This window comes from Neofelis nebulosa, chromosome 1, assembly GCF_028018385.1.
Source record: "Neofelis nebulosa isolate mNeoNeb1 chromosome 1, mNeoNeb1.pri, whole genome shotgun sequence".
Classification (NCBI taxonomy): domain Eukaryota; kingdom Metazoa; phylum Chordata; class Mammalia; order Carnivora; family Felidae; genus Neofelis; species Neofelis nebulosa.
The window spans coordinates 123,987,624-124,013,662 of NC_080782.1; the positions used below are offsets into that span (position 1 = coordinate 123,987,624).

General features: G+C 48.0%; 1 protein-coding gene and 1 long non-coding RNA gene across 8 annotated transcripts in view; one reads left to right on the forward strand and one right to left on the reverse strand.

Annotated features, from left to right (window-relative positions):
* CYSTM1 (cysteine rich transmembrane module containing 1) overlaps nucleotides 1–26,039 on the reverse strand; it is a 78,271-nt gene that overhangs the window by 16,447 nt on the left and 35,785 nt on the right. For 6 of the 7 annotated variants that reach the window (XM_058734776.1, XM_058734801.1, XM_058734792.1 and 3 more), the window contains exon 3: nucleotides 1,358–1,541. The exons of the other annotated variant lie outside the window; for it this stretch is intronic. In XM_058734776.1, coding sequence (XP_058590759.1) covers nucleotides 1,429–1,541 — 113 coding nt within the window. In that variant the 3' untranslated portion in view covers nucleotides 1,358–1,428. Of the gene's footprint in view, nucleotides 1–1,357; nucleotides 1,542–26,039 lie in introns of those variants that run through there. 7 annotated transcript variants of the gene reach the window in all.
* On the forward strand, nucleotides 22,943–24,414 carry LOC131514632 (uncharacterized). Its single transcript, XR_009263179.1, has 2 exons — nucleotides 22,943–23,333; nucleotides 23,915–24,414. It is a non-coding gene; the product is annotated as an uncharacterized LOC131514632 (long non-coding RNA).

The following is a 26,039-nucleotide window of genomic DNA, read 5'->3' on the forward strand; positions in this document are numbered from 1 at the left end:
CAGTAATCTTTGGCATCAGCCTTAACAACATTTTTCTGGATATTTCTCCTGAGGCAAGAGAAACAAAAGCAAAATTAAACTACTGGGATCACATTAAAAGAAAATGCTTTTGCACAGCAAAGGAAATCATCAACCAAATGGCAAAGCAGCCTACTGAATGGGAGAAGATATTCGCAAGTGACATATCCCAAAAGGGGTTAACACCAAAAAGCTACAAAGAACCCATACAACTCAACACCCAAAAAATAATTAACTCTATTAAAAATGGGCAGAGGACCTAAATAGACATTTGTCCAAAGAAGATGTACAGATGGCCAATGGACAGATAAGAAGATGCTCAACATCACTAATTATCAGGCAAATACAAATGAAAACCACAATGACGTATCACTTTATACCTGTCAATATAGTGATCATCCCCCAAAACAAGAAACAACAAGCACTGGCAAAGATGTGAAGGAAACCGAACGCTTGGGGTTCTTGGCTGGCTCAGTGGAGTTGAGAGACTCTTGATCTCAGGGCTGTGAGTTTGAGCTCCACAATGGGTGTGGAGAATGCTTAAAAATCTTTAAAACAAAGAAAATGCAACTCTTGTGCATTGCTGGTGGAAATGCAAACTGGTGCAGCCACCGTGAAAAACAGTATGGAGGTCTTTAAAAAATTAACAACAGAATTACCATATGACCCAGTACTTCTCCCACTGCGTACTTACCCAAAGAAAACAAAAACACTAATTGAACTATGTTTATTGTGGCATTATTTGCGGTAATCAAGACATGGGAGCAGTCCAAGTGCCCATCCGTAGATGAATGGATAAAGATGATGTGGCACATGTAAAAACACCCCCCCCCCCCGAGAGACACGTGTACTCACGTACACACACACAGTGGAGCATTACTGAGCCATGAAAAAGAACGAGGTCTTGTTATTTGTGACAACATGGATGGACTCAGTATTACGATAAGTGAAATAAGTCAGATAAAGACAAATACCAGATGATTTCAACTTGCATGTAGAATTAAATAAACAGTCTTAGAGAGAGAACCGCTGGTTGCAGGAGGGGAGGTGGGTGGGGAGGATGGGTGAAAGAGATAAAGGGATTAAGAGGTACAAACTTCCAGTTATAAGTTAGTGGCAGAGATGAAAAATACAGCATAGGGAATACAGTCAGTGACAGCATATTAATGTTATACAGTGACATCTGGTGACTGTACTTATTGTGGTGAGCATTGCACAGTGAATAGAACTACTGAGTAACTATGTTAAAAAGACAGTAAGATGCCACTTCACACCTGTCATAGGTGCTAAAATGTAAGACTGTAGGTTAGGTACTTTTAAAAGAAAGAAAAAATGGAAGTGGTGCAGCGCTAATTGTTTATTCCAGTAACAAGGCAGTGGGCCTGGAGGGAGCACTTGCGTCCCAACTGCTCAATTCAAGTTGTCCAGGAGGCAGCAGCAGCACAGAGCAGTCCAACACGCGGCCAGGGCTGCCTGACACCCGGTGTCCACGTCCATCTTCCTTTCCCGTTCCACCACGTACACTGGGGGCAAGGCAGGGGCAGGGGAGAGAAAGACCTAGTCAGAGGGGACTGCGAGTAGCAGCGTCCTATGCAGGTAGTATTTAGCACAAGCCACGGAGACTCCCACCCTCTCCAGAGGGTCAGAGCCATGCCTGTCTGCTTCCCGGCTCCATCTCTGCTCCAGTGTCTGGCACACGTCAGGCATTCACTAAACATTTCTTAAACGTGTGAACGAAGGGGACGGCTCAGCAGCTGTCAGACCACTGTGTCCTGACGCCTCCCCTGCCCCAAGCTGACAATGAAACCCAACCCAGCACCTAACTTGAGGCTTGTCCAAAGTGGTCCAGTTTGCAGTAAGCCCTGTTCTCAGCCTGGTGTGGCAGGCACTGGCTGAAAGCTTTATGCATTATCTCCTTTAATCCTCACAACGGCTCCAGCATCGTTTCTAATTCTGTGTCACCAGCATCATTTCTAATTCTCAAACACTATCAGCAAGTGTGAACTGGCAGAACCTATTTTATTTATTTATTTATTTATTTATTTATTTAAAAAAAATTTTCTTAACGTTTATTTATTTTTGAGACAGAGAGAGACAGAGCATGAACGGGGGAGGGTCAGAGAGAGAGAGAGAGGGAGACATAGAATCTAAAACAGATTCCACGCTCTGAGCTGTCAGCACAGAGCCTGTCGCGGGGCTCGAACTCAAGGACCGCGAGATCATGACCTGAGCCGAAGTCGGCCGCTTAACGGACTGAGCCACCCAGGTGCCCCTGAGCCACCCAGGCACCCCGGCAGAACCCCTTTTAAAGAGATAGGGGGCAGTGCATATAGTTCTGACTCATAAAATCCACACTGAGGGTTTTTCCTACAGAAATAATGTCCCAATGTTCAGATATGGGTATAGTGTGTCTGCTATATCAAAACCCCAAATTAACAATGACCTTTGTATCAATGGGACACTGATTAGCTAAATCAACACATACTGTAAGACAGAAAACTAAACAGTCTTTAAAAAGAACTAGGTAGGGGTGCCTGGGTGGCTCAATCAGTTGAGCGTCCGACTTCCCCTCAGGTCATGATTTCACAGCTCTTGAGTTCAAGCCCCGTGTCGGGCTCCATGTTGACCGCTCAGAGTCTGGAGCCTGCTTCGGATTCTGTCTCCTCTCTCTGCCTCTCCCCCGCTCCCACTGTGTCTCTCAAAAATGAATAAACATTAAAAAAATAAAATTAAAAAGAACTAGGTAGTTCTTCCATGTTGCCAACAAATGAAGCAAGGTACATGGCATGCCTTATTTGATCTGTACGAAGAAAAGGATGCACACATATACACAAATAAGTTTCCAAAAGGATACAAGAAACTTAAAGGTCAGGATGTGGCAAGGGGTAGAGGATTTTACATCTGCATTTTACATTTTCCTTAATCCAGGAAAGTGAATCTTTGATTCCAAAGCCACACTCAAAGCTTGCTTCTGGACTGTCACTGCCGAGTCCTATTGGCAGGAGGGAGGACCTGTCCATTTTCAGCACACCTTGGACCCCTACTAGCCTCTACCACAAGTGTCTGGGGGCAGTGGGTATTGACCACCCTGGCTCCTTGGTGGCACCCACCCTAGTCCCAGACTGTCTTCCCCGTGTCACTGTTACTTAGTGCCACCCTCACCCCAACCCTGGCCAAACTCCACCTAACGTGTGCTCCCAGTTATTTTTGCTCCTCTCATAACCTGACTTTGCTCCTGTGACCCATAGCCCTCCCTATCAGTGATGTCTTCGTTGCAATTCTGACTCCTCTCAGGCCTTGCTGACTCTCTCAGGGCAAACCCAGTGAGCAGCATATTCAAATCACTGCTCCCCACTCCCTCCAAGGAGCTCGGAGACCAGAGAGCACCCCTGAAACTGGTACAGTTCCTAAGGCTGAGCCCCGTGCATCAGAAACAGGCCACTGCCAAGGTTCCTCCCTCTCCACCATCACCAGCTGGTGGCATTTCAGAAATCACCAAACCCCAGCCTCTTCTGTTCCTCCATGTTGAGTTTGGGTTTAGGTTTGGGCAGGTGTCAGGAGCCCACCTGAGCCCAGGCCTAGAGAAAGAGGGCACCAAGGGAGAAGGGACAGCCAGTCCCTATGTACACCCCAGAAGACTCCATGATGTTCCAAGGGGCGTCTTCAGGTCCCTTGACAACCCCCACGGCTCCGCTCTTTGCTCACTCCTGGAGGTGAACATCATGCTCTTTCTCTTCTGGCTTCCTCAGCAGAGCCCCTCCACCCACCACACCCCTATCTGTCACACCTCAGCAGTATACCTGTCAGAAACTTCAGTGCCTACCTATCTGACCCTGAAAATAGTGCCCACCTCACCCCTTGGCCCTCTTTTGACACTGGCAACAAGGTCACTGGGCTCGTTCATCTTCCCTTTCCTGGAAACATCCCCTCCACTCTTCTGCTCTGCCTTTGGGGCCTTATAACACCCCAGATTGTTGGGACATGGGATGGACGCCACCTCAGCCAAGGTACCAGTCCACTGCTCCTAGATTCCACCCTCATCATTCCTGTCTTTGTCATCAGACTGAAGTCTGTAGAGCCCTGAGTATCCCCACGTGAAGAACACACTGTGGTCCCATTTTACAGAGGAGGGAACTGCTCAAGAGAAGTCTACGTGGTCTGTCCAAAATCAGCTAGAAGGTAGCATTCACATGTCTATTTCCTGACTCTCCTCTCACGCAGCACACACCCACTGTTCTGCACATACCTGCCCAGCATGTCGCTCCTTTGCTCAAGGAGCAAGGTTCCTCCTTCCTATAGCACTTTCTCCTTGGCTATCTGGACTGTTCACAGTCAGACTGCATGGACCCCAGGGGTGTGTATCTGCCCTTGTTCAGCAGCCCTGCTACCTAGCCTGTTGAGGGCCTCAGGTACCTTGCCTTGCTTTTGCAGACTCAACCGGCCTCACGTATCACAGCCCCTTTCAGGAGACCTTTGAATACTGTGTGAGAGGTGGGGCCAGTGCTTCCTCTCTGACTGTGGGGAAGCCACCTCTAGGCACATGCACAGTGTAAAGGGTAGTACTTGAATGACTGATAATCCAAAGAGAAGTGTTAATTCTACGTGGTGAATTTCCTCTGGGCTTCAAGCACCAAGGCCTGTATTTGGGTGGGTACAGAACTGTGGTCCCTGGAAAGCTGGGACAGGACAGCTCTGCGGTGAGGAGGCAGGAGCCCACTTAAGGTTGTACACACAGAGCAGAGAGAGGTGCCCTGAACCTCCTGCAACGCTCACTGCCGCGGTGGGCAAGCAGTACCACCTGTCCCGTGGACAGACTGCCCAGCACAGACCAGGCCATGCAGGAGCTCGATTTACTCTATGCCCCACCCTCCAACACCCAAAACACAGCCTGCAGAGGGCACTAGCTGTGTTATCAGAAAAGTTCTGTCCCTGTCTCCCCAGCCTCCTCTCTTACAGCTGGCCTCAGCTGTTCCAACATCTCTTCCCAGGAACCTGAACCTGAGGTTCAGCAGAAGAGTGAGACAGATTGAGAGTGAGAGTGAGTATGTGTGTATAAGGCAGCAGGGTTCTCAGATTCCAGACATGGGAAGTTCAGAGAGTAGCAGAGAAGGAACCCTTCCCACCTGACACTGTCTCTCCAATTCTGGTCACAATTCCCAAAGACACCCTGTTCCAATTTAGTATTAGGCACCACAATTAGGATTTTAGAACAAAGATTTTCATATGACATTATCCAATTGGATTTAAACTAGGCTCATCTACACATTGGCCACATAACCTTGGGCAGGTGACCACTTCTCTTAGCCTCAGTTTCCTCTGCTGTAAAATAGGACTACATTGATAATCTACACCCCACCGATTGTTGAGAAAATCAGGAGACCAGGCACATTATAAAATACTTAGCACATTGCCTACCACATTGTAAAGCTTTCGATCAATGTTCCCTGATATTATCACTATTATTCAAGTGACCATGACCCTGCAGGCAGACCCCTCCCCTGACTTAGTGGGCCTCTTTCAGACAGGTCCGCATAGGCAGAGAGAAGGGGGCTCACACCTGACTCTGGGGAGAAGCATCAGAAAGAAAACAGAGGCCAGGGAGCAGAGTCACAGGCTGTTCTGGGAGCAAAGGACCCTAAGGCCAGCTGGCTCTTCACTGTCTGGAGGACAGGACAGGTCCAGCCCCAGGCAGGCACGTGCCCAAAGCCACTCTGAGGGAAGGGGGTGAATGAACAGAGCCAGGCCCCACTTCTAGCAGACCCATGGTGGGAGAACATAAAATGTTGGAGGGGGAAATGCCAGGAGCACAAGGCCCTGCCCTGACCCCAATTCATGTACATACATACACCTCCCCCCCACCCCCCCAACCCCCCCCACACACACTTTTCTTTTTGCCTCAAACACAAGGCATCAGAGCTCAGGATCAGGGGGACATGGTCACATCTTTGGCAAGTATGACCTTGGGAAACTCCGGCAGGGCCCAGAACAGAGCAGCTTCCAAGAGCAGGGGACAGGGAGCTGGGATCCCAAGTCTGGGACAGAAGGACCTGGCCAGCATGGGAACAAACAGGACAACAGCACAGGGCCTGTAATCCAAGGGCCAGAGACACTTGTACTCTGTCAGGCTCATGCCTAGTGACAACCCACCCCCCCGACGGGAGTCCTGGGCACACTGGGCTCTGCGGCCACCCATTCCAGCAGTGAAACCCACTGTGGGTTTCACAGGCACCTCCAGCCCTCAGGCTGTACACACAGTGACATCTGTGAATGCAGACAGCAGCCCACCTCCAGGATCTGTCTGTGCGCTCCTTGAACCAGCTCTTCCTTCTCTGTCCCTGCCCGAGGAATGGCTCGCCTGCCCCGGAGCAGAGGAGCATCCCCTTTCCTCCACGTCAGCTCCAGGAATAGCTGCCTGATTCATTACCAGGCCCCTCCCAGGGTTTAGGACGGAGACCTAACTTGAGGTTGGGTTACCGTGTGAAAGCCTCTTCTTCCACGCCCCACCCACATCTTTCTGATCCTCTGAGAAGCATCTGATCTGCTCTCTGGCAAACTTGTCCCTTCATCCTCCAGCATCTAAAGCAAAGCCAAATAAAGCAACTGTCAGGAGACTAAAACAATGGCCGGAGTACTAAGCATGTATTGATGCCTTCTCTCAACTCATCCCCAGCCCAGACTCCTCTACACTCCCTTCCTTCCTTCTTGATTTAGGCTCCAGGGCGGCTTGCTCTGACTCGGCCCTCCCCTTCACCTCTCATAACCTCAGTGTCCTCACCTGCAAAAAAGCAGGGTTGACAGTGCTATCTGTAAGCGAGGCCCCAAAGAGATGAAAATGCATTGACAACAAGATATGGCTTGATCCTCCCCCTCCTGGGCCCTGCAGCCATGTGCCAGAGCAGAGGATAACAGCCCTAAGAGCAGAAAAGTAGCAGAGAATGTTCTCCTCGTTCTCCTGCTGGGCCAGACGCATGAAGGCCAGTGCAGGGTGGATGGGAACAAGGAGCATGCAGTCTCCATTAACCTGCACCAGCAAAAGCCTCTCAGCCAAGGATAAATGGCTACAGTGCACAGAGACAGGGTCATGGCCCCATTTTATAAGGGCTGCATGGCCCATGGTTTTATCATGTCATGGGCTCAAAGTCTACCGGGGCACTGATTCTTAACGTCCTTAACTATGCAAAACAGCTGTGGTTGGCTCAAGTGTGGATATGGAGAATTTCTATTAAGAAATTAATAAAGAGAATAACCATATAACCATCAAGAAAAAAATTCACAACCAGCCATCTCTACTTCCTAACTGAACTGATCTGGCAGTCTGGCCTAAAGAAGTCTCATCAAGAGGTAGAGACCCATGCCAGGACCGCTGAATCCATCAAAAGCCCATTATCCCCCAGGTGTGTACACCTCACCAGTTGCCAAGGGCTGTTGGACTAGGTTTAAACTGGTACAGGGAAAACCAGTCCTTGTGGCAACCCCAAATGCCAAAGTATGTAGAAAAATATTGTACTCCCCCATGAAAAAAATTTACATATAATTCTAATAATGTTAAATGCTGTATAAGAACTGGATGAAATAAAGACAAATTACAAGAACCAGCAGAGATGGGAGAGAATACTGTGCCTCACAAAGCTGCCATGGGTGGAAGAAAAATGGTCTCAACAGCCTCAGTTATCAGTGGGCTCAGGGTTTCAGGTCCCCAAATGGAGCCAGATCAGAGACAAGGTCAAAAGGCCAGCCCAACTTGGGTCAGGAGGGGCAAAGTCAGAAAGAGCATGCACCCCTAGAGCAAGCCAGCTCTAATAAGGACACTACCAACGTCTACCAGCAAGTGACAAGGGTGCCCCCACAATCACAAAGAAGTGGCCAACTAAGTTGGAGTTGTAATGCGCAGAAGCCTATCAAATATCAAAATGAAGCTTGATGTTACAAGTAGTGCTTAAGTTGGAGTCTAAAATTAGATGGTGAGTAAAGCTAACTTTTGGTCTGTAAGCCTAGCCCTCAGTGGAGAAGGGCAATTTATCAGAAAATGACCTTCAAAGACATCTTGCTGCTTGTGCTTTAAAACTGTGACCCATAAGAACTGAAAGCATGAACTCGAACAGGTATTTATGCACCCGTGTTTATAAGCAGCATATTCACAAAAGCCAGAAATGGAAGCATCCAAGTGTCCACTGACGGAGAAATGGATAAACAAAACATGGTTAATACATATGAGGAATAGTATTCAGCCTTAAAAAAAGGAAATTCTAACACATGCTATGACTAACCTTGAGGACATGATGCTAACACATATATGGCAATCACAAAAGGACAAATACTGTATGACTCCACTTACAAGAGATACCTAAAATGGACCGACTTCTAAGGCAGAGAGTAGAATGGTGATTAGGAGTGGCTGGAGACGGGCTTATTGTCCAACAGGTATAGAGTAAGTTTTCAAGAAGATGAAGTAAGTTTTGGAGATGGATGGTGGTGATGGCTGTACAATACGACTGTATTTAAGGCCAATGAACTGTATATTTAAAAATGGTTAAAACGATACATTTTATGTTCTGAGTATTTCACCATATACAAAAACCCCTACATTCTTAAAGAAAAATTTTTTTTAATGTTTATTTATTTTGAGAGAGAGAGAACGTGCACGCAGTCAGGGGAGGGGCAAAGAGAGAATCCCAAGAAGGCTCCGCACTGCCGGCACAAGCCTAACACAGGGCTCGAACCCACAAACCACGAGATCATGACCTGAGCTGAAATCAAGCACTGGATGCCCAACTGACTGAGCCACCAGGCACTCCCCAAACCTCTACATTCTTTTTTTTTTTTTTTAAATTTTTTTTTCAACGTTTTTTATTTATTTTTGGGACAGAGAGAGACAGAGCATGAGCGGGGGAGGGGCAGAGAGAGAGGGAGACACAGAATCGGAAACAGGCTCAAGGCTCTGAGCCATCAGCCCAGAGCCTGACGCGGGGCTCGAACTCACGGACCGCGAGATCGTGACCTGGCTGAAGTCGGACGCTTAACCGACTGCGCCACCCAGGCGCCCCACCTCTACATTCTTTAATGCTTTGCTTACTCATGAGGACTCCAGGCACCTCGCCGCCCTGGGAAGGAGACACCAAGGCTGAGCTTCTCAGCAGGCAGAACTCCAAACGCGAGCGGTTCAGTAGCACTTACTCCCACACCAGTTTCCCGCGGTTGGGTAGTGCCCACCAACCCTGGGCCCTCCGGGGCCAGCCTGGACCTGGCCAGCAAGAGGCACATCGTGCTCATAGAAAACCCAAGTCCGCTCTGCCTGCCATATGTCCACCCGCCTTCCTCCCTCAACACTCCCGCAGACAGCTCCAATTGTGCGGCACCACCAGAGGATGTGGCAGACACTGCTCAGTCTCCCTCCCACCTCGTGTAGCCTGCCTCTCATTTTTCTGACACAGCCCTGCAGGGGAGTCCAGGAACAAAAGACACCGTACCCGACTCCGGGAGCTCACAGACCACTTGGAAAGAAGAGCCAGAGACCCATCTAGGAGCCACACAGGGACATGCCACACTGGGTGGGACCAATAATAAACACAACTGGCATTTGGAATCAGGACATATCCTTTCAATGAGCTACACGGAAAGGCATGTCCATCTTATTAGTGCCCCGTCGTCATGTCTCTTTCTCTTCCACTAATGCAAGAAAATTTAAAGAAACGATGGCTACTGAGTGTCTCATCAAGAAGTGGGCGTCACTTTAGTTTGGACCCGGCTTCTGACTGAGTCATCACAGCCCGACTCTCCTTGCCCCCAAAAGATGGCAGACAAGGTGGTTAATGCACGATCTGCCATTTCATACCCTGCTAAGAAGCTGGAAAGATGCCTGGAACTAGGGAATTGCAGAAACAAAGCAAGGAGAGAGAGATCAGAAAACAGAAACTCCCCATGTCCCTGGCTCTTGAATATGACAATGACTGTTATGACTTTGAAAGCTAAAGAGAAATCAGGAAAAGTATTATTTTCCAGGTTTTCAGGCACTGGGTTACAGAAAAAATTGGAGAGGTAGTATACTAAGGGGAGCTGGCTCTTTGGAACTTGTCCAAAAGGGCAGAGATGGCCAAGGAGGTAGCTGCTGGGTTCTACCAATTAGTGTCCAGGCACAGACAGGCACAGGTTTCTCTGTTATCAGCAATGCCTGTCTGACTCACACTGAATGACGGCCTCAGGAGTTTCATTCAAATAGGACTTGCTGCATTTTGTAACAAGGTAAACACTGCCATATCGTTTTTACTGAACACAAAGTGTGTTTTTATCTTAGGTATACAGACCATAACTGGCTTCTACATGCACCAGATTCCTGTGTTACTGATTAACAGTTCTAGCAGATATATTTATGCAAAACACCCCAGGTTGTTTCTTCCCTCCACTGTCTGGATTAATTTTGCAATAGTAAAAGACTTGTGTTTTCAGCTGACTGCACCTCAGTTTCAGGCCCTGGTGAGAACAAGGTGAGTTCTCAGGTCAGGGAGAGAACCGATGACCATTCTCAATGAACATGGTGAGGTGATTCAAGGCAGGCCTCACTTTATAAGGACTGTCCTGCCTCCCCAACTCCCTGCCCACCATTTCAGAGCAATAATGGTCATCCCTGTAGATCAAGAAAGAACTGTATGGGGTGCCTGGCCCCCACTAAGTCATCCACAACAATCTCTGCTGTTCTGTAACCCCACCACACAGCAACGTCAACCCAAAAGGCAATGACAAAAGGTCATCACCCACTGTGGTGAATGTGAGGCCAGAGAAAGGGAGATAGAGGTGTGGCCTTCCTTGTCTGTAGGGCTGTGACTAGAACCCTGCCAGGCTGGAGACAGGTCTGGGGTTTAGGGAAACAGCTTCCTTCTGTGGTCATCTGATGAGTTCTAGCTTGCTTGTCCAAAGAAGCCTGATAGAAAAAAGTCTCCAACATCATGACCAACTACCTCTCCACTGAAACCATGAGAGATATGCTAATCCTTGCTAGGAAAACCCTAAAGTGGTAAAATAAGTGGGCTTAGCCTTGGAGGCAGAGTGGCCATGCAGGGAGCCGCCAATGTGTCAGGAATGACAGAAGGCATCTGACCACTCCCCATCCACCGAACAGAGTTCAGCGGCCCAAAGCAGTGTGCTTATTTACAGCACCACCAGTGTGGAGAAGAGGAGGCTTCTCAGCAAACTCTGGAGGTCCAGCACACTCAAGCCAGTACAATCATCACTGGCAGGAGGACCCCTCCTCAGGTCACAGCACAAGCAGACCCAAGTGACTGCTCCTGGGCCTAGCACCTCGCCAAGGAACACTGGAGAGAGGAGGGGAGGGGGCCTTACAGTTGGATATCCGGGGGTCCACTCTGGGTGCCACCTGGAGGGCGTGATCACCTCTCCTGAGCTCAGGCTCCTCGTCTACAAAATGGGGATAATGACAGTACCTATTCCTTCACTGTGTTCTTCAGCAACTTAATGAATTAATCCACATAGGCCAGGGCCTAGTGTACAGCAGGTACTCAGTATATGCTAGCTGCTATTATTCCTCCCAAGACAAGAGACCTGAAGGTTGGAAGGCAGGGCTCCCTAATTGCTGAGCACCTGGCAGCAACATGGGCCCAGTGTAAAGCTGGTAGGGAGATCCTACAGTCAGTTTCCACTTTATAGGAGCAACCAAGATCTTTCTGAAGAATAAACACAGGACTCAGAAATGGGGTAAAAGAAGCATCTATTTCCCGCTGGTACTGCCCAAGCCCAACTGCTTGTGGACACCAGGCTGCTGGGCAATAACTGAGAAAGGCGGGGGCGGTGTCTCCTAATGATGTTCGCAAGCACACGGCCTTGGTACTTACCCATCCTTGCCCTTGTCGGCAGGATGGAGCTGGTGACCACCCAGAACCCTCTACCACTACCTGCCTTCTCCCATGCCTGACCAGGGGAGTGGCCAGGTATTCTTTTTCAACCTCCAGGAGGAACCCTGGTGACCCTTAGCTCCTGATTCCACCTGGATAAAAATACTGAAGACTCCCTAGGGGTGCCCGGGTGGCTCAGTTAGGCACCTGACTTGGGCTCAAGTCATGATCTTACCGCTTGTGAGTTTGAGTCCCGTGTCAGGCTCTGTGCTGAAAGCTCAGAGCCTGGAGCCTGCTTCCAGTTCTGTGTCTCCCTCTCTCTCTGCCCCTTTCCCACTCATGCTCTCTTTCGCTCAAAAATAAACAAATGTTAAAAAAAATTTTTTTTAATAAAATTAAAAAAAAAAACTACTGAAGACTCCCAATGTCACTTGCAGCTCTATTTTCCTAGCCTAGCCCAAGGCACTCAGGAGTCCTGGCATATAGGAGATATGGAACAAACCAATGAATGAATGAACAAATGAACCAACAATTTGCCTTACACATTATACCTTGGCTGGAAAAACCGTTTCCAGCCTGTCTTGCAAGCAAGCTGCAGGTTTGGGCTTAGCTATTCTCTGAAGCAACAGCAAAGCAGGACTAAGAAAAAGTATGAAGATCCTATCAGTTTTAAGCTCTAAAGGAAGGGGGTCACTCCCTCTTCTATCAGCTCAAACCCTTCAAGAGACCTCATTCAGCCCAAACTTTCTTGCAGTGGCTGAGAGAGCAGTCTCTGGTATGGGAACCAGCACTTTATCCCACAGGGGACTGAGCTGACCAGGGGGAGACCTTGGGAGTCAAGCGAGTCAAGGGAGCTCAGGGTCCAGAGGCTGGTTAGGCTAGGGAGAACGGGCCCCATGGAAGACACCTTCTCCTGAGAGGCCTCTGGAGAGCCTTTACTTCAGATGTACACGCCCAGGGCATCCTGACCATAGCCTTGAGGAACTCATAGTTACCTGTGGCTGCCCAAGGGTACTCAGACAGGGCTTTTTTTTGGGGGGGGGGGGTGTTGGGGGTACTGACCCTTCATAAACTACGCATGATACACATCCTACCCAAAAGCAAAAATCCATTTTTACCTATTAAGAACTCAAATACAATCTTGTACTCTCTCTAAAATCCTTCAGATTGTCCTCCAGACAACCAAATGGAGTCATTTCAAGGGTAAATGGAAAAGCTCAGAGGGAACCAAAACACTACTGAAAAAAAAAAGTCTACTGGCCATTTTTCCCCATCTTGCCCTACAGAAAGCACAACTGAAAGGCATTGAGGGGTACCTGGGTGGCTAGGTTGGTTGAGTGTCCGACTTTGGCTCAGATCATGATCTCATGGTTCATGAGTCTAAGTCCTGCATTGGGCTTGCTGCTGTCAACACAGAGCCCGATTAGGTCTGTCCCCCTCTCTCTGCCCCTCCCCTGCTCTCTCTTTCTCTCTCAAAAATAAACAACATTAAAAAAAATTATAGAAAGGCACTGAAAACATTCCCAGGCTACTCCCAATTTATGGTCTTTAAGCAGGTACGTCCTTGAGAAGAGGGGCAGATGCCTGGAACCCCAAGGAGAAAGCTCTGTCCACATCACCCCGCCCCCACCAAGTACATCCCTAAAATCCCTAGAAGGAGACTTATTTCTAAGGGCGCCCTGAGGAAGTGTGCCACCTTCCCGTTCAGGATCTCAGCCTGGACACACAAGTCACCTTTGATCAAATGAGGAAAAAGGCCCTGAGCCTCGCGGTGGGAAGAGGAGGGGAACAGTACTGGCCTCTCAAAACCCAAAGAGCTGCAGCCCTGATGGCACACATCAGCAAGCTTCCTGCTGTAAGCTGATGAGCCTTTCCACAAGAGTCCAGAGCAAAGTGCATGTTTCCTGGAAGAGGGGAGCCAGGCAAGTGTGAACAGAAGACCAAGGCAGCCTACAGATACGGTCAGCACCCATTCACTGGTCTGTCTCTGTGGGTCTGTCAGCTGCCCCCAAACTGTCAGCTCAGCTCAAACAGCAGGGGAGCAGGTTCCTCTCCACTGCTGTACCCGCCACAGGCCAGCTCCTGCAGACACAGGTTCACCAGATTCGGGGTGTAGGCTTGCTACACCTGGCATGGTCCATTCAAATAAAACGCAACCCCCTTACCCTCTCTGTGGCTCTGTTTCCTCACCTGAAAATGAGACAACAGAACCCATCTCTTAGAACTGTTAGGAAGAGTAGATGATTAACTCCTTGAAAAGCAGTAAGCACAGTGCCAGGCACAAAGTAAATGGACAATAAATTATAGCTGTTATGTTATGAACTAAATAAAAGGCAAAAAGGAAAAGAAAAGCAATCTATGTTAGAGTTTTACACTGTTTTGAGATTTTTCATAACAACAGTAACTCGCGCTGGGGGCACACTCCCGTGTGAAGTCAGCAGTGCGAGACTGACGTCTAAAATGGAGCCCTCGATGACAAGTGACCACCACTCCTTAACGTGCATAGTCTACAGGGCCAAGATGCAGCAGAGGATATATAGGACCTAAGGAATTGAAAATGAGACTAACATACTAAGTGAATTTCAAAAAGGGCTGCATTAAAAAAAACTAAACACGGCGCAAAAGATTCACACCAAAATGTTAACTCCTATCTCTGGGTAGCAAAATTAGGGTATTATTTACTTTCTGTAAGTAACAGCTATCTCTGTAATTTAAAAAGGTATTTTCAAAACAAGGCCATGTTTCTGTGAGAGAATGGCGATATAACCCAGGAGTAGCAGCTTGCAGTGGGGCAGATGCCTTAGTCGGGGTGTGGGAAAAGCCATTCTCCTGGGCCCCAATCATTGTGGATGTGGTCACCACAACAGTGTTAGTGGCTGTTGGGCTGAGCCCTCATCCAACGATGTGGACACTGAGCCTCATCTTCACTGTTAGCATTTTCATTATAATCATCCTATGCCGTGTCCTGCTTTTTAAAGGACCTCAACTCTGGGGAGCCACAATATAAGCAGAATATAGATTTTCCCCCCTATGGCTAACCACAGTGACCACTGGGAAGCAGGCGCCAGGTATGTGCAGGCACCGTGCCACCCGCTGGGGGTGCAGGTAGCACCCTGGAGCCGGCCTCTCCAGCACAGCAAATGCCTGCTACTACTTGGAGGGTATGAATGTTCTAGGGAAAGACTCCTGCCACCGTAGGTGACCCCACGCTCACGGGAAAGTCCCAACACCAGGGTCTTGGCTCCAATCCTAGGGACTGACCGGCTCTGTCCCACCTGCACCTTCCAATTTCCCTAGATGCCTTTTACCCAAAGCAGTCTTCCGGCTTTTTTTTGTCCACCAAACCAATTTTTTCATGGTTATATCAATGTAACTTTAAAAAGCTTCTGTGAGAGGTGAAGGGAATGTATAGGTCCCATGCGAAGACTAGGTAAAAGGAGTATTAGAGCAGAAAACCGAGGCCACACCAGGGAGGAAAGGGGCAGAGAACAATGAAGCAAACTCGTCTGGGAGTAGGTAAGACTCCCAACATCTTCTGTCTCCCCAGGCCAGCCAGGTGCGACCAACCGGCCTGCTGTCAGCAGGCACTGAGCACATCCCGCCAGGCAACTCAGTAAACTGGATCTGCAAAAAGCAGTTTCCTTTTTATACTCCAATACCCCTGAGTGCTGGGCAGGCCAATGTTTTTGAAAAGGCAGAATAGAGTGTTTCGCAGAAAGGATGTGACCAAAACAGAATGCATCTCTCAATCCAAGAAAACAGAAAAACCTGAGGCCATCTTGAGGGGCCTATGGTTCCCATGTCTTTGTGACCAGACTGTCTTCACACGATGCCCAGGTCCATGACACCTACAGCAGTTCTTAGAGGGACTTTGTTAAAGCACTGGGCCTTGCTGAGCAGATCTGCCAAATTAAAGCCTGAAGTCACGATTGTGTGAAACAAGAGTCAAATTTGGTACCAAGAGCCCAGCACATTCACGCAAGGCCAATCTCACGTGCTTTTGTGAAAAGAACGGAATAGAGTTGCAGTTGAGTGTCCCCAGAAAGAACACGTCTTACCCGTAGAGCCCACTTCCTGTACCACTCCTCACCAGCAGCTATTGCTAATTTTGAAGTATTCTAAGGATATCTAATGGAATGCAAAAGAGCATAAAAGTTAAGAACATGGTGTGAAATCAAGCAGACCTGGGTTCATTCAGTTCATGGCTCAATGCGTTACTTTATGACTTTAGGCAAGTTATTTCCTCTCTCTGAATCTCAGTCTCCTCATCTTTAAAATGGGAAACCACCAAGACTGCTTAGGAATTAAATGAGATAATGTTGACAGACCACCTGAAGAATAAGATCTAATCAGAAATATTTAACATTTGGGGCGCCTGGGTGGCTCAGTCGGTTAAGCGTCCGACTTCAGCTCAGGTCATGATCTCACAGCTTGTGAGTTCCAGCCCTGCTCGGTCTCTGTGCTGACAGGTCAGAGCCTGGAGCCTGCTTCGGATTCTGTGTCTCGCTCTCTCTCTCTCTGCTCCACCCCCACTTGCACTCTGTCTCTGTTCTCAACAATAAACGTTAAAAAGAATTTAAAAGAAAGAAAGAAAGAAAGAAAGAAAGAAAGAAAGAAAGAAAGAAAGAAAGAAAGAAAGAAAGAATGAATTCACATTGATTTAGTGCCTGACACAAGGGAAAAAGGAAGATGAAGGTAGAAAATTTTTTTCCTCATTCATGGGAGGCCACGTGACACAGGGAAGCACTGGGTCGGCTATCTGGGGGCCCAGGGGCAACATATCGTAACTCTAAGACTCTGGCTCCACATCTGTAAACTCCGGGATAACTACTCAGCCTGAAGGACTACTTTGAGAACTGAAGCCAAGTCCACAAAGCTCTCAGCCCAGCGTCAAGCACCTCACTAGGTACCCAGTAAATGGTAGCTGCGGAGGGGCATGGGCCTTGGGGTTGGATTGGGTTTTGAATCCCAGCTCCACCACTTCCTAGCTGTGCGACCATGAAAAATTTAAGTTAGCCTTTTTTTTATGCTTCAGATTCTTCACCTAGATGATGGGGATAGTTAAGACCTATCTCAGAGGGGTGTTCCGAGGACTGAATGAATTAATATATAAAAGCGCCTGACACATAGCAACCACTGAAGTATTAGCTCTGTTCTTTAGCTAGCTATTTAATAATTAACAATTAACAGTAAATATTTAAACATTTGGACCACTAGGCGCGCCTGGGGTGGCTCAGTCGGTTAGGCTTCCGACTTGGGCTCGGGTCAGGGTCTCAGAGTTTGTGATTCTCAATCTCGTGACGGGCTCTGTGCTGACAGCTCGGAGCCTGGAGCCTGCTTCAGATTCTGTGTCTCCCTCTCTCTCTGCCCTTACCCCACTTGTACTTGGTCTCTCTCTCTCTCTTAAAAGTAAACATTAAAAAAAAAGCCACTTAAAAATTTGGACCACTAGACTCAAGCTCTTATTGTTCAGCTGTTTTTTTTTGTTTTTGTTTTTTTAAGATTTTGTTTTTAAGTAATCTCTACACCCAACGTGGGGCTCAAACTGACAACTCCGAGATCAAGAGTCAAATGCTCCACTGACTGAGCCAGCCAGGTGACCTTCTGCTGGTTTTAATATAGGGAATGGTATCAAACACCCAGATTCTCCAGTCTTAGACTAAAGAGAAGCTCAGAAACAAAGTCTGTCCAGCCAGAGGTCAAGAGGGAGTTCAATATAGTTCCAAGTTCCCGAGCCTTCCTCCTGGGCAGACCACTAGAAAAAGGCATATATTTTTCAGCTGCTGATGAAACCGTTTAGGAATGCTTTTCCTCCACTGGGTTCAAAAAACAATGGGCAACCTAAATTTTTCATTATGCAGACTCTACTGCAATGGCCCTCAAAGGTGATTTGGGTCCCTAGGGGGGACTCTGGTAACGTCTGGAAACGTTCCGGTTGCTGTAACTGAGCAGCCACTACTGGCATTTAGTGGATAAAGGTGAAGATGCTGCTAAGCATCCCACAAAGCAGGAGACACCCCACCCACCTCTAACAAAACGTATCCAGTCGTGGTGCCTGGCTGGCTGAGTCAGTAGAGCATGTGACTCGATCTTGGGTTTGTAAGTTCAAGTCCTCTGTAGGGTAGAGAGATTACTTAAAAATAAAATCTTTTCAGAGAGCTTTTATTCATTTTTTTTGAGAGAGTGAGCAAGTGGGGTAGGGGCAGAGGGAGAGGAAGGGAGAGAGAATCCCAAGCAGGCTCCATACTGTCAGAGCAGAGCCCGATGCAAGGGTCGAACTCACAAGCCATGAGCTCATGACCTGAGCCGAAATCAAGAATTGGACATTTAACCAAATGAGCCACCCAGGTACCCCAAAAATGAAATCTTAAAAAAAAAATTATCCAGCCCAAAAGTCAACAGTGAAGTTGAGAAATCTTGCTCTATAGGGAGGTTGCTTCTGATCAAGTAAAGGAAAGAAGACAGTATACACAATGCCCTCTGCACTACAGTGGCAGCCAGGTACAAATGACACGTGCATGTAAGCAAGAACTGCCTGGGAAATAAAAATGCAAAAATGATTTGAGACGATGGCACATCTGGACTATGACCGGAATTTAAAAAACTGTTTTGTATGTGAGTTGTTACTATGTTTAGGAACCAGCGAAGAAGTGAGGGCCAGCACTCACGGAAGCAAAAATGACTCAACGCTCCATCTCTCAGTTGTGATCATTCCCATAGCTGATAGCAAGTATTGTTAACGGAGCTCCACCCCCTGCTACACAATGAATTTTCTGCTCGGGTAGCGCCTGGGTGGCTCAGTCAGTTGAGTGGCTAACTCTTGCTTTTGGCTCAGGTCATGATCTCAGGTTGTGAGATCCGCCCCAGGTTGGGCTCCATGCTGAGTGTGAAGCCTGCTTAAGATGCGCGCTCGTTCTCTCGTTCTCTCGTTCTCTCTCTCTCTCTCTCTCTCTCCCTCTCTCCCTCCCTCCCTCCCTCCGCCTCTCTCACTCCTGCATGCTCTCTCTAAAAGGCAATAAACAAACAGACAGACAACACGAAGGAGGGAAAGGAAGTGCAAAGTCTTTTCTGCAAATTCAAGCCCAAAGTTGAAAAACTTGAAAAAGCTCATTCCAGAGTCTCACCTGTCCCCTCTCGTGCCTCTCTCTAAACTCCTCTTCGTCTTTCATCAGTCAATAAGCAATTACTGGGGACTCAAACAGTCAAATTAGACAAAGTCTCTGCTATCGTGGAAGACCTTAATTCTATAACTACAGCTAAGATAAAAAAAATTACAAACCAGTGGAGGACAGAAAGCTGACCCAGACTAGGGGGTGGAAAGTAGCACTCAACGTCACTGAAGTGCCACATGAGCAAGATGGGAAGGATTTAATTAGGGTTACCTGAGCCAAGAGAGGTGTCAAGACTTTTCAGTCATACAGAGGAAATACCATTTACGAAAGCTACGTGGCAAGAGAGGCCTGGCGAGGCTGAGGAAATGAACTGGAATCTGGTAGCAGGGCCAGAACGTGAACGACCTCAAGCCTTTTGGAATCCTGGCCTTTATTCTAAGAATAATACCAAACCATTAAGGAGGGAGAAAGAAATGTTGAAACCCTCACCTTGTGGAGTTCCTACTCCTCCATGCCCAAGGGTTAGGGGAGGAAACTGCTGCCACCAAAACCTCTTTACCCTCAGTGAAATCAAAACCTCTGGCCTCTCACACAGAAACCCAAGCCAGGAGCAAAGCCTCCAACCTAAATGGAAGCCATCAGAACACTGCAAAGAGAAGGAACAGCTTCTCCTCCAAAGCAAGGCTCAACAAGTTCTCAGGCCAATGAGCCATAAAGGCCCATGCCATCTTTGAGGACGGAAAAGAGACCCTCAAGATGGCTGAGAGAAATAGTTGATGTCAGAGCCCTTGTCAAGAGCCACAAATACCAGGGGGACCCCAAAAGCAGCCCATCTTCCCTTAGTTGAGGGGCCGTGTTCAGGCCGCATCAGGCCACAGCCAACTCCCGTCTCCAGGTGTGCACTTTCATCTGCAAAGGGCCTGGGGATTCATTCTGCCAGATCTTTCTCAAGTCCCACGACCAGCTACTGTGCTGAGTCTGGGAAACGAACTGTGTCCATCTCCTACTCCTTCCTTGTTCATCTTCCTCCTCCTCCTCCTCCTCTCTCTCTCTCTCTCTCTCTCTCTCTCTCTAGAGGTCACCATCCTTCTGGCCACTGGATCTGTCTCTTCCTCATAGCAAGAGTGACAGGAAGTGACTAAGCCCACTTCCTGGGTCAGAAACCACAGCTTCTCAATTATGACAGGCCTGGCTAATTTTTTTTTTAAGTTTACTTATTTTGACAGAGAGGGTGCAAGTGGAACAAGGGCAGAGAGACAGGGAGAGAGAATCCCAAACAGTCTCCACGCTGTCAGCACAGAACCCAGTATGGGGCTAGATCCCAAACACCGTGAGATCATGAACTGAGCCAAAGTCAAGAGTTGGACACTCAACCGACTGAGCCACCTAGGCACCCCTGGCCTGGCTCGAGTCTTAAAGACACTGGCCCAGTCCCATGTGAAACACAAGAGCATTCTAAGGAATTCCATGGGAACACCATTTGGGCACCAGAAGACTCAAACGAATTACCCAGGGTCTGGGCTAAGAGATGTTAGAGGAAGGAAAAAGGTTAAACGGGCTAAACAAAGAGAAACTGAGGATAAGATGTAAAGGAGTGTTTTGTAAGGCAGCCAACTCTTGCCACGAAGAACCAGGAGGCCAAGATAAACCAGGAGACCAACAAGGAAGAAGCACAAAAGAGGCACCCAGTACGCCGAGTGCAGACCTCAGGCGATGAAGGCAGCGGCGGAGCAGAGCCCACTGGCGCGGACCACCTCTCCTCCAGCAGAGCCAGTGAAGCAGAGACAGGCCCCAGTGAAAGTGAGTATGAGAATGCCCCACCACTCACTAGCTCCGACCTTGGCAAAACCCCTCCTTTGAAAGGACTCACCTCCCAGAGCGGTCAGGCCAATTAAACAATAAAGGATATACAACGTTCAGCACCAGGCCCGGCACACAGCGGCTCTCAGGACCACGCCCAGGATTCTCCCCAGAGGAGGACTAAAAGAACCCCAGGTAAGGCCTAAAGGAGAATGACTCACAAGACACCTGAGCAGGTAGAGGATATTAGGGGGGAAGAGGACACTCGATCATTCCACAAATAGTAGGAACTATTTGAGGAGTGAACCTAACATACAAAGGGGCTGTACATATATGTATGTATAAAGGAGCTTATATTCCGGCAGGAGGAGAGAGGCAGCCAAGGAACACATAACAGTATTACATAGGGAAAGGAGATGAGAACAGGGATAGACAGTGCCCGGGTGGGTTGCTGCGTTTAGGCAAAGGGTGAAGGGAGGCAGCTGGACGGCCTCTATGACTACGTGCCTGCAGACTACAAGAAACGAGAACATATTCCTTTAGATTTCTGAGAAAAGGCAAAGCCCTGGAGGGGAGTGGACCTGGTGAGCGAACGGGCAGCCGGAGAGGGCAGGGCAGAGGGTGCAGGGGGCAGCTGGCTCTGAGAGGGCCTTGCTGGTCACTGGAAGGTCTCTGGCTTTTACTCTGAGTGACATGGAAAGCAATTAGGGAGTCTGAACAAACAGAAAGCAGACAGCAGGAGCGAGAGCAGGGAGGGAGACCGGCCATGTGGCCATGACTGCAGAGGGCGACTCAGGAGTTGTCCTAGGTGCCTCAGGCCAGTGGGGATGCTCAGGGGAGACCCAAGCGACACTCAGCAATTGGCTTTCCCACCTCGCCCCTGAAGGCTTCCTGTCTTCACCACCCCCATCCACCCATAAGCAAAAATTCAGAAAATTTACGTGGGTTGAAGGAGAAAACTAAACTTCCTCTCTGCCCACAAACGTGCCATAAACTGTACAAGGCGTATTACTTTATTCTACATCACGGTCCTGTCATCCCAGCTTTACAGAAAAAAACCCGAAGCCCCGGAAATGAGAGACACTCCACCTAGATTCCTAAGCCAGTGCTGCTTTTGGTGGCACCGGGCAGCGCCCTCGCTGGGACATTCTGTCATCTGATACCTGGCAAAGACGGCTCTGAGCTGGACTTTATGCTGGAAAGGCTTCCCAGGGCAATGAAAACGCCCGGAGTTTCTCATGAAAAAAGGCATAAAAGGCTCCAACAAGCCAGGCTGTAATTCCACACCTGAAGTCAATTAGCCAGAGATGCCAGACCATTAAATTCCTTCCTCTTCTATCCTCACGATGACTGATGAGAGCAGTGTCAGACACCAAGAAGAGCATCCAGAAGGAGAAATATGCCATTCTATCACCACCCTCCCCCCAACTGCTGACCTTGGACTAAAGGAGAGGCCACTTTGAACTTCTAGTTGGTTGGCCAATGACCCAGTAGGGCACTCCTGGAACAGACACTCTCCTTTTGCATCTTCAAATTACAAAGAACCGTAACAAGGTCACTTTCAGTTCCTGATTGGCAGGCCTAGAAACCCAGTTCAAAGGCCAATTGGGCTTTTGAACTCCATGGGGACATCCCAAGGACTCTGCTGTAATAGAATTTCTTTCATTTTAAATCAATACCTTGCCTGATATCACAGTCCTAACCCAGAAGAACATGTATAAAATCCCAATATCTGGATTCGCAAGAGGTAAACAGCATGGGAAGGAGCGCAGACGGAAAGGGACCCAGACAACTCACCTGAATTCACAACCACCTTTCGAAATGGCGGCATTTCCATTCCACCAACACACATTTACTGAGCACATACTACGTGGCAGCACTTCTCTAGGTGCTGTGGGAGGCAGAGATGAAGGAGAGAAAGCCTCTGGAACGCTTCCAAGGGGAGGCAGGCATGCAAAGATCACCGCGGTTAAGTAACCTGCCCAGGTCCCGGTGTTAATAAGGGGATCTGAACCCAGATTAATCATAATCCACTTTGTCTCTGCCTACTACTAGGAATCTGGTGCCCTGCCCTAAACTACCAGGTTTTTGTGTTTGTTTGTGGTGGCTGGGGGTGGGGTGGGGTGGCAGCGGGGGAGTATGGAATGGGCTGCAAAGGTAGGTATTTTCCTGACGTGGGAGTCTGAGAACTGCTGTGGAACATGCGGGCCCATAGCACTAGGATGAAATGAGGAAAAGCACTTAGCTTGGAATCATGACTTAAATCCTTCTTGAACTCGCTGACCCTGGGGAAGTCACTAAACCTCTCTGGGCTTTGGTTTGAATCTCTCTAAAAGGAGGCGGTTAGCTCACAAGGAATGGTTAAGAGGCTTCATCTCATCCAATTCAACTGGATTCAAGCCTATTCACAGCCACTGCCTAGGGCACCGTGGTAAGGAGGATTGTGAGGTCACATTAGGGCTAAGCAGAAAGGACCACATGAGACTCCAAGGTCTGCCATGAGCTTGGAAGGTGAGTAACCGGGCGAGCACCTGAGGACCTCCACTGCGGATGATCTGAGGTATCTGAGGGGGTGTCATTTTGATTTTGGTGGCAGCATTTTAAAATGTCTCTTCTTTCACGACTTTCTCACCAATTCACAGAAATCTTCCTTAAATCGATTTTCTAAGACTGGAGATATTGTTTTGTTTAAATTTTCACTTTGAACAATTCTGTAACTACGGCACGGTCAACAAGAGCCTACCAGCAGTTTTGTTAGTTAGAATGCCTCCCTGAACAGGAGTCTACCTATCACCACTGGGACTTGCTGTAGGGCTTGCAAAGGTCCCCCAACACATAAGCCATTCTGCAGTGTGGCTTTGCCACTGTCCTCCCAAGCACTGAACTCTGTCTCGCCCCCCTTGAATCCCACCTACACAGACCCATGGCTGCTTGGGCCACGGAGCGGGATCCAAGTGCTGTTGTGAGTCTTCCAGGCCTGGGCAGCATCGTTACACGGTAGTGTTGTAACGTTTGGGGAAATCTGGGTGAAATCATTTGTACTATTTCTGCATCCTTTTTTTAAGTCTGCAACTGTTTCAAAACTAGAAATTAACTAAAGTCTGTTTCCTTTTTCTCTTTTTTTGCACACGGACACTGAAGGAGTCCCACTTCCTGAGGCCACTGTGTTGTCAGGATGCCCAACTTAGTCCCACTGAGGGGCCAAGTGGAGGAGAAGAGGGAAAGAGAGACATCAGATGTGGGGTTCTGTGGGGTTTTTTTGGTATTTGGAAGAGCAATTAGTTGTTATAATGAACCAGAAGTACAAGATTTCACCAAAACAGCAACAGTTGACAGAATATGGCTGAACTTAAATGAAACTTTCAAGGGAAATAAGAGTGTGATACAAAGCCCATAGGAGTGAAGAAGTGCACTGGTTAGGAACACACGTAAAGATAGTAGCGTCTAAGTGTGTGTATCTTCTGACTCTCCCTCTGACTGCAGTCAGATTGCCATCATGCTCCCACAACCCTCTCCCTTCTGAAGCTTCTGCAAAACCACACGGCTTCTCTGCACTGCAGATGCAAGCCAACCCAAGAGCACCCCTTTAGGCATGCTGTATAGAGCCAAGAGGAGAGTTCATAAATCTCATAGCCAACCAAGGGCCTCGATTACCCTCTATGTTCCAGCCCCAGGAGATGCCATGGGGAGCAGAGATTTCCACCCAAGCCCTTTCCAAATTACAGAATCTCTAACTTGGGGTGGTTGTTACATAGCACTATGTCAACTTTTCACCTGTGGCAAAAAGCCTTCAATTCTGGTTTGGCAAGATCTAGCTACCTGAATGAGTCTTTTGGACCTATTCCTTGGGCTGAGGTTGGTTTCACAGTCTTCTTGGCTAAATGCTTTTGTTTCCTGAGTTCCTTTTTATATAGCATCCCTACTCTTATTTCATTAAGATTTATCTTCCCACATATCTAAGGCTATTAGAGATATTTCCCCCCCTTTTTCTCACAGGTTTTTTGTTCCTTGTGTCATCTCTGTCCTCTCAGAGTCCCTTTTTTGTGTCTGTGTTGGTCACTATCTGTCATTTTGCAGCCTCTACTCAGGTCTCTGGCAACCCTCTACTATTGGTTAATTTTTAAGGCTGAAATGCTGTCACTTGCAGTCTTAAGAACCTTGGCAAAACGTAACACAAATGCTGAAAGCCTGCACTAAGACGGCACCAGCTAAGTTGACTGAATTCAGACATTAAGGAGGTAAACTAGGCAGAAGACAAAAATTAACTTAATTCAGAGAGGAGGTGCTCTGAAAGAAGTCTGTATAGGCTGCAGCTGAAGCACGTGGGATTGGTTACTTCTAGCATAGAGGTGGGATACAAAAGGGGAAGCTTCATAGAGGAGTGACGTTTTGTTTCACCTCTGAGGTGTGCAGGGTGGGGCAGAGCAGAAATGCAGGGTGGGCAGTCACAGGAGCAGCGTGGCAGGTGAGAGGCCTCGTCTACTTACAGATACCAGATGATGACACCCTTGACTTGAAGTAGATGTAATGACTGATGAGCCACCTGCTGGTCTTGGAAGGGATGGATGTATTTTGTGCGTGGGGAGGGCTGGGGAAGACATAAACTGCTGGGTACAGAGTGGAAAGCGGTAAACCGTCTGCCAAGATGGTCACCAACAATTCCTCCTACTCTACATTCACACGCTGTTCCTCCTGAGACAGAGTTTAATTTACATGAATGTTTATAATAGCCATGACTTACTATTCATCACAGTCAAAAAGTAGAAACCCAAGCATGAATGGATAAAGAAAATGTGATATATCCATACAATGGGGTGTTATTTGGCAACACAAAGAATGGAGTACTGACACACTCGGAGGAGCCTTTAACACGTTACACTAAGTGAAAGAGCCAGTCATAAAAGGCCATATTATAGGATTCATTTTATAAGAAATGTCCAGAACAGACATATCTACAGAGATAAAACAGATGTATGGAGGGGGAAGGTTAAGGAAATGGGAGTGATTGCTAAAGGATATGGCTTTCTTTGGGGTGATGAAATGTTCTGGAATTAGCGGTGATGGTCATACAACTCCTGACTATATCTCTCAATAAAGCTGTTACCAAATCGGGGGGGCGGGGGGCAGGTTATCGATGACATCTATTTCCCCTTCTATTGAATCCAGCCAGCCTTGTGACTTGCTTTGAACAAAAGAATATGGGTAAGTGATGGTGGACCACTTCTGGGCCTAGACATGAAAAGGCTGGCAAGATCGTACGCTCACT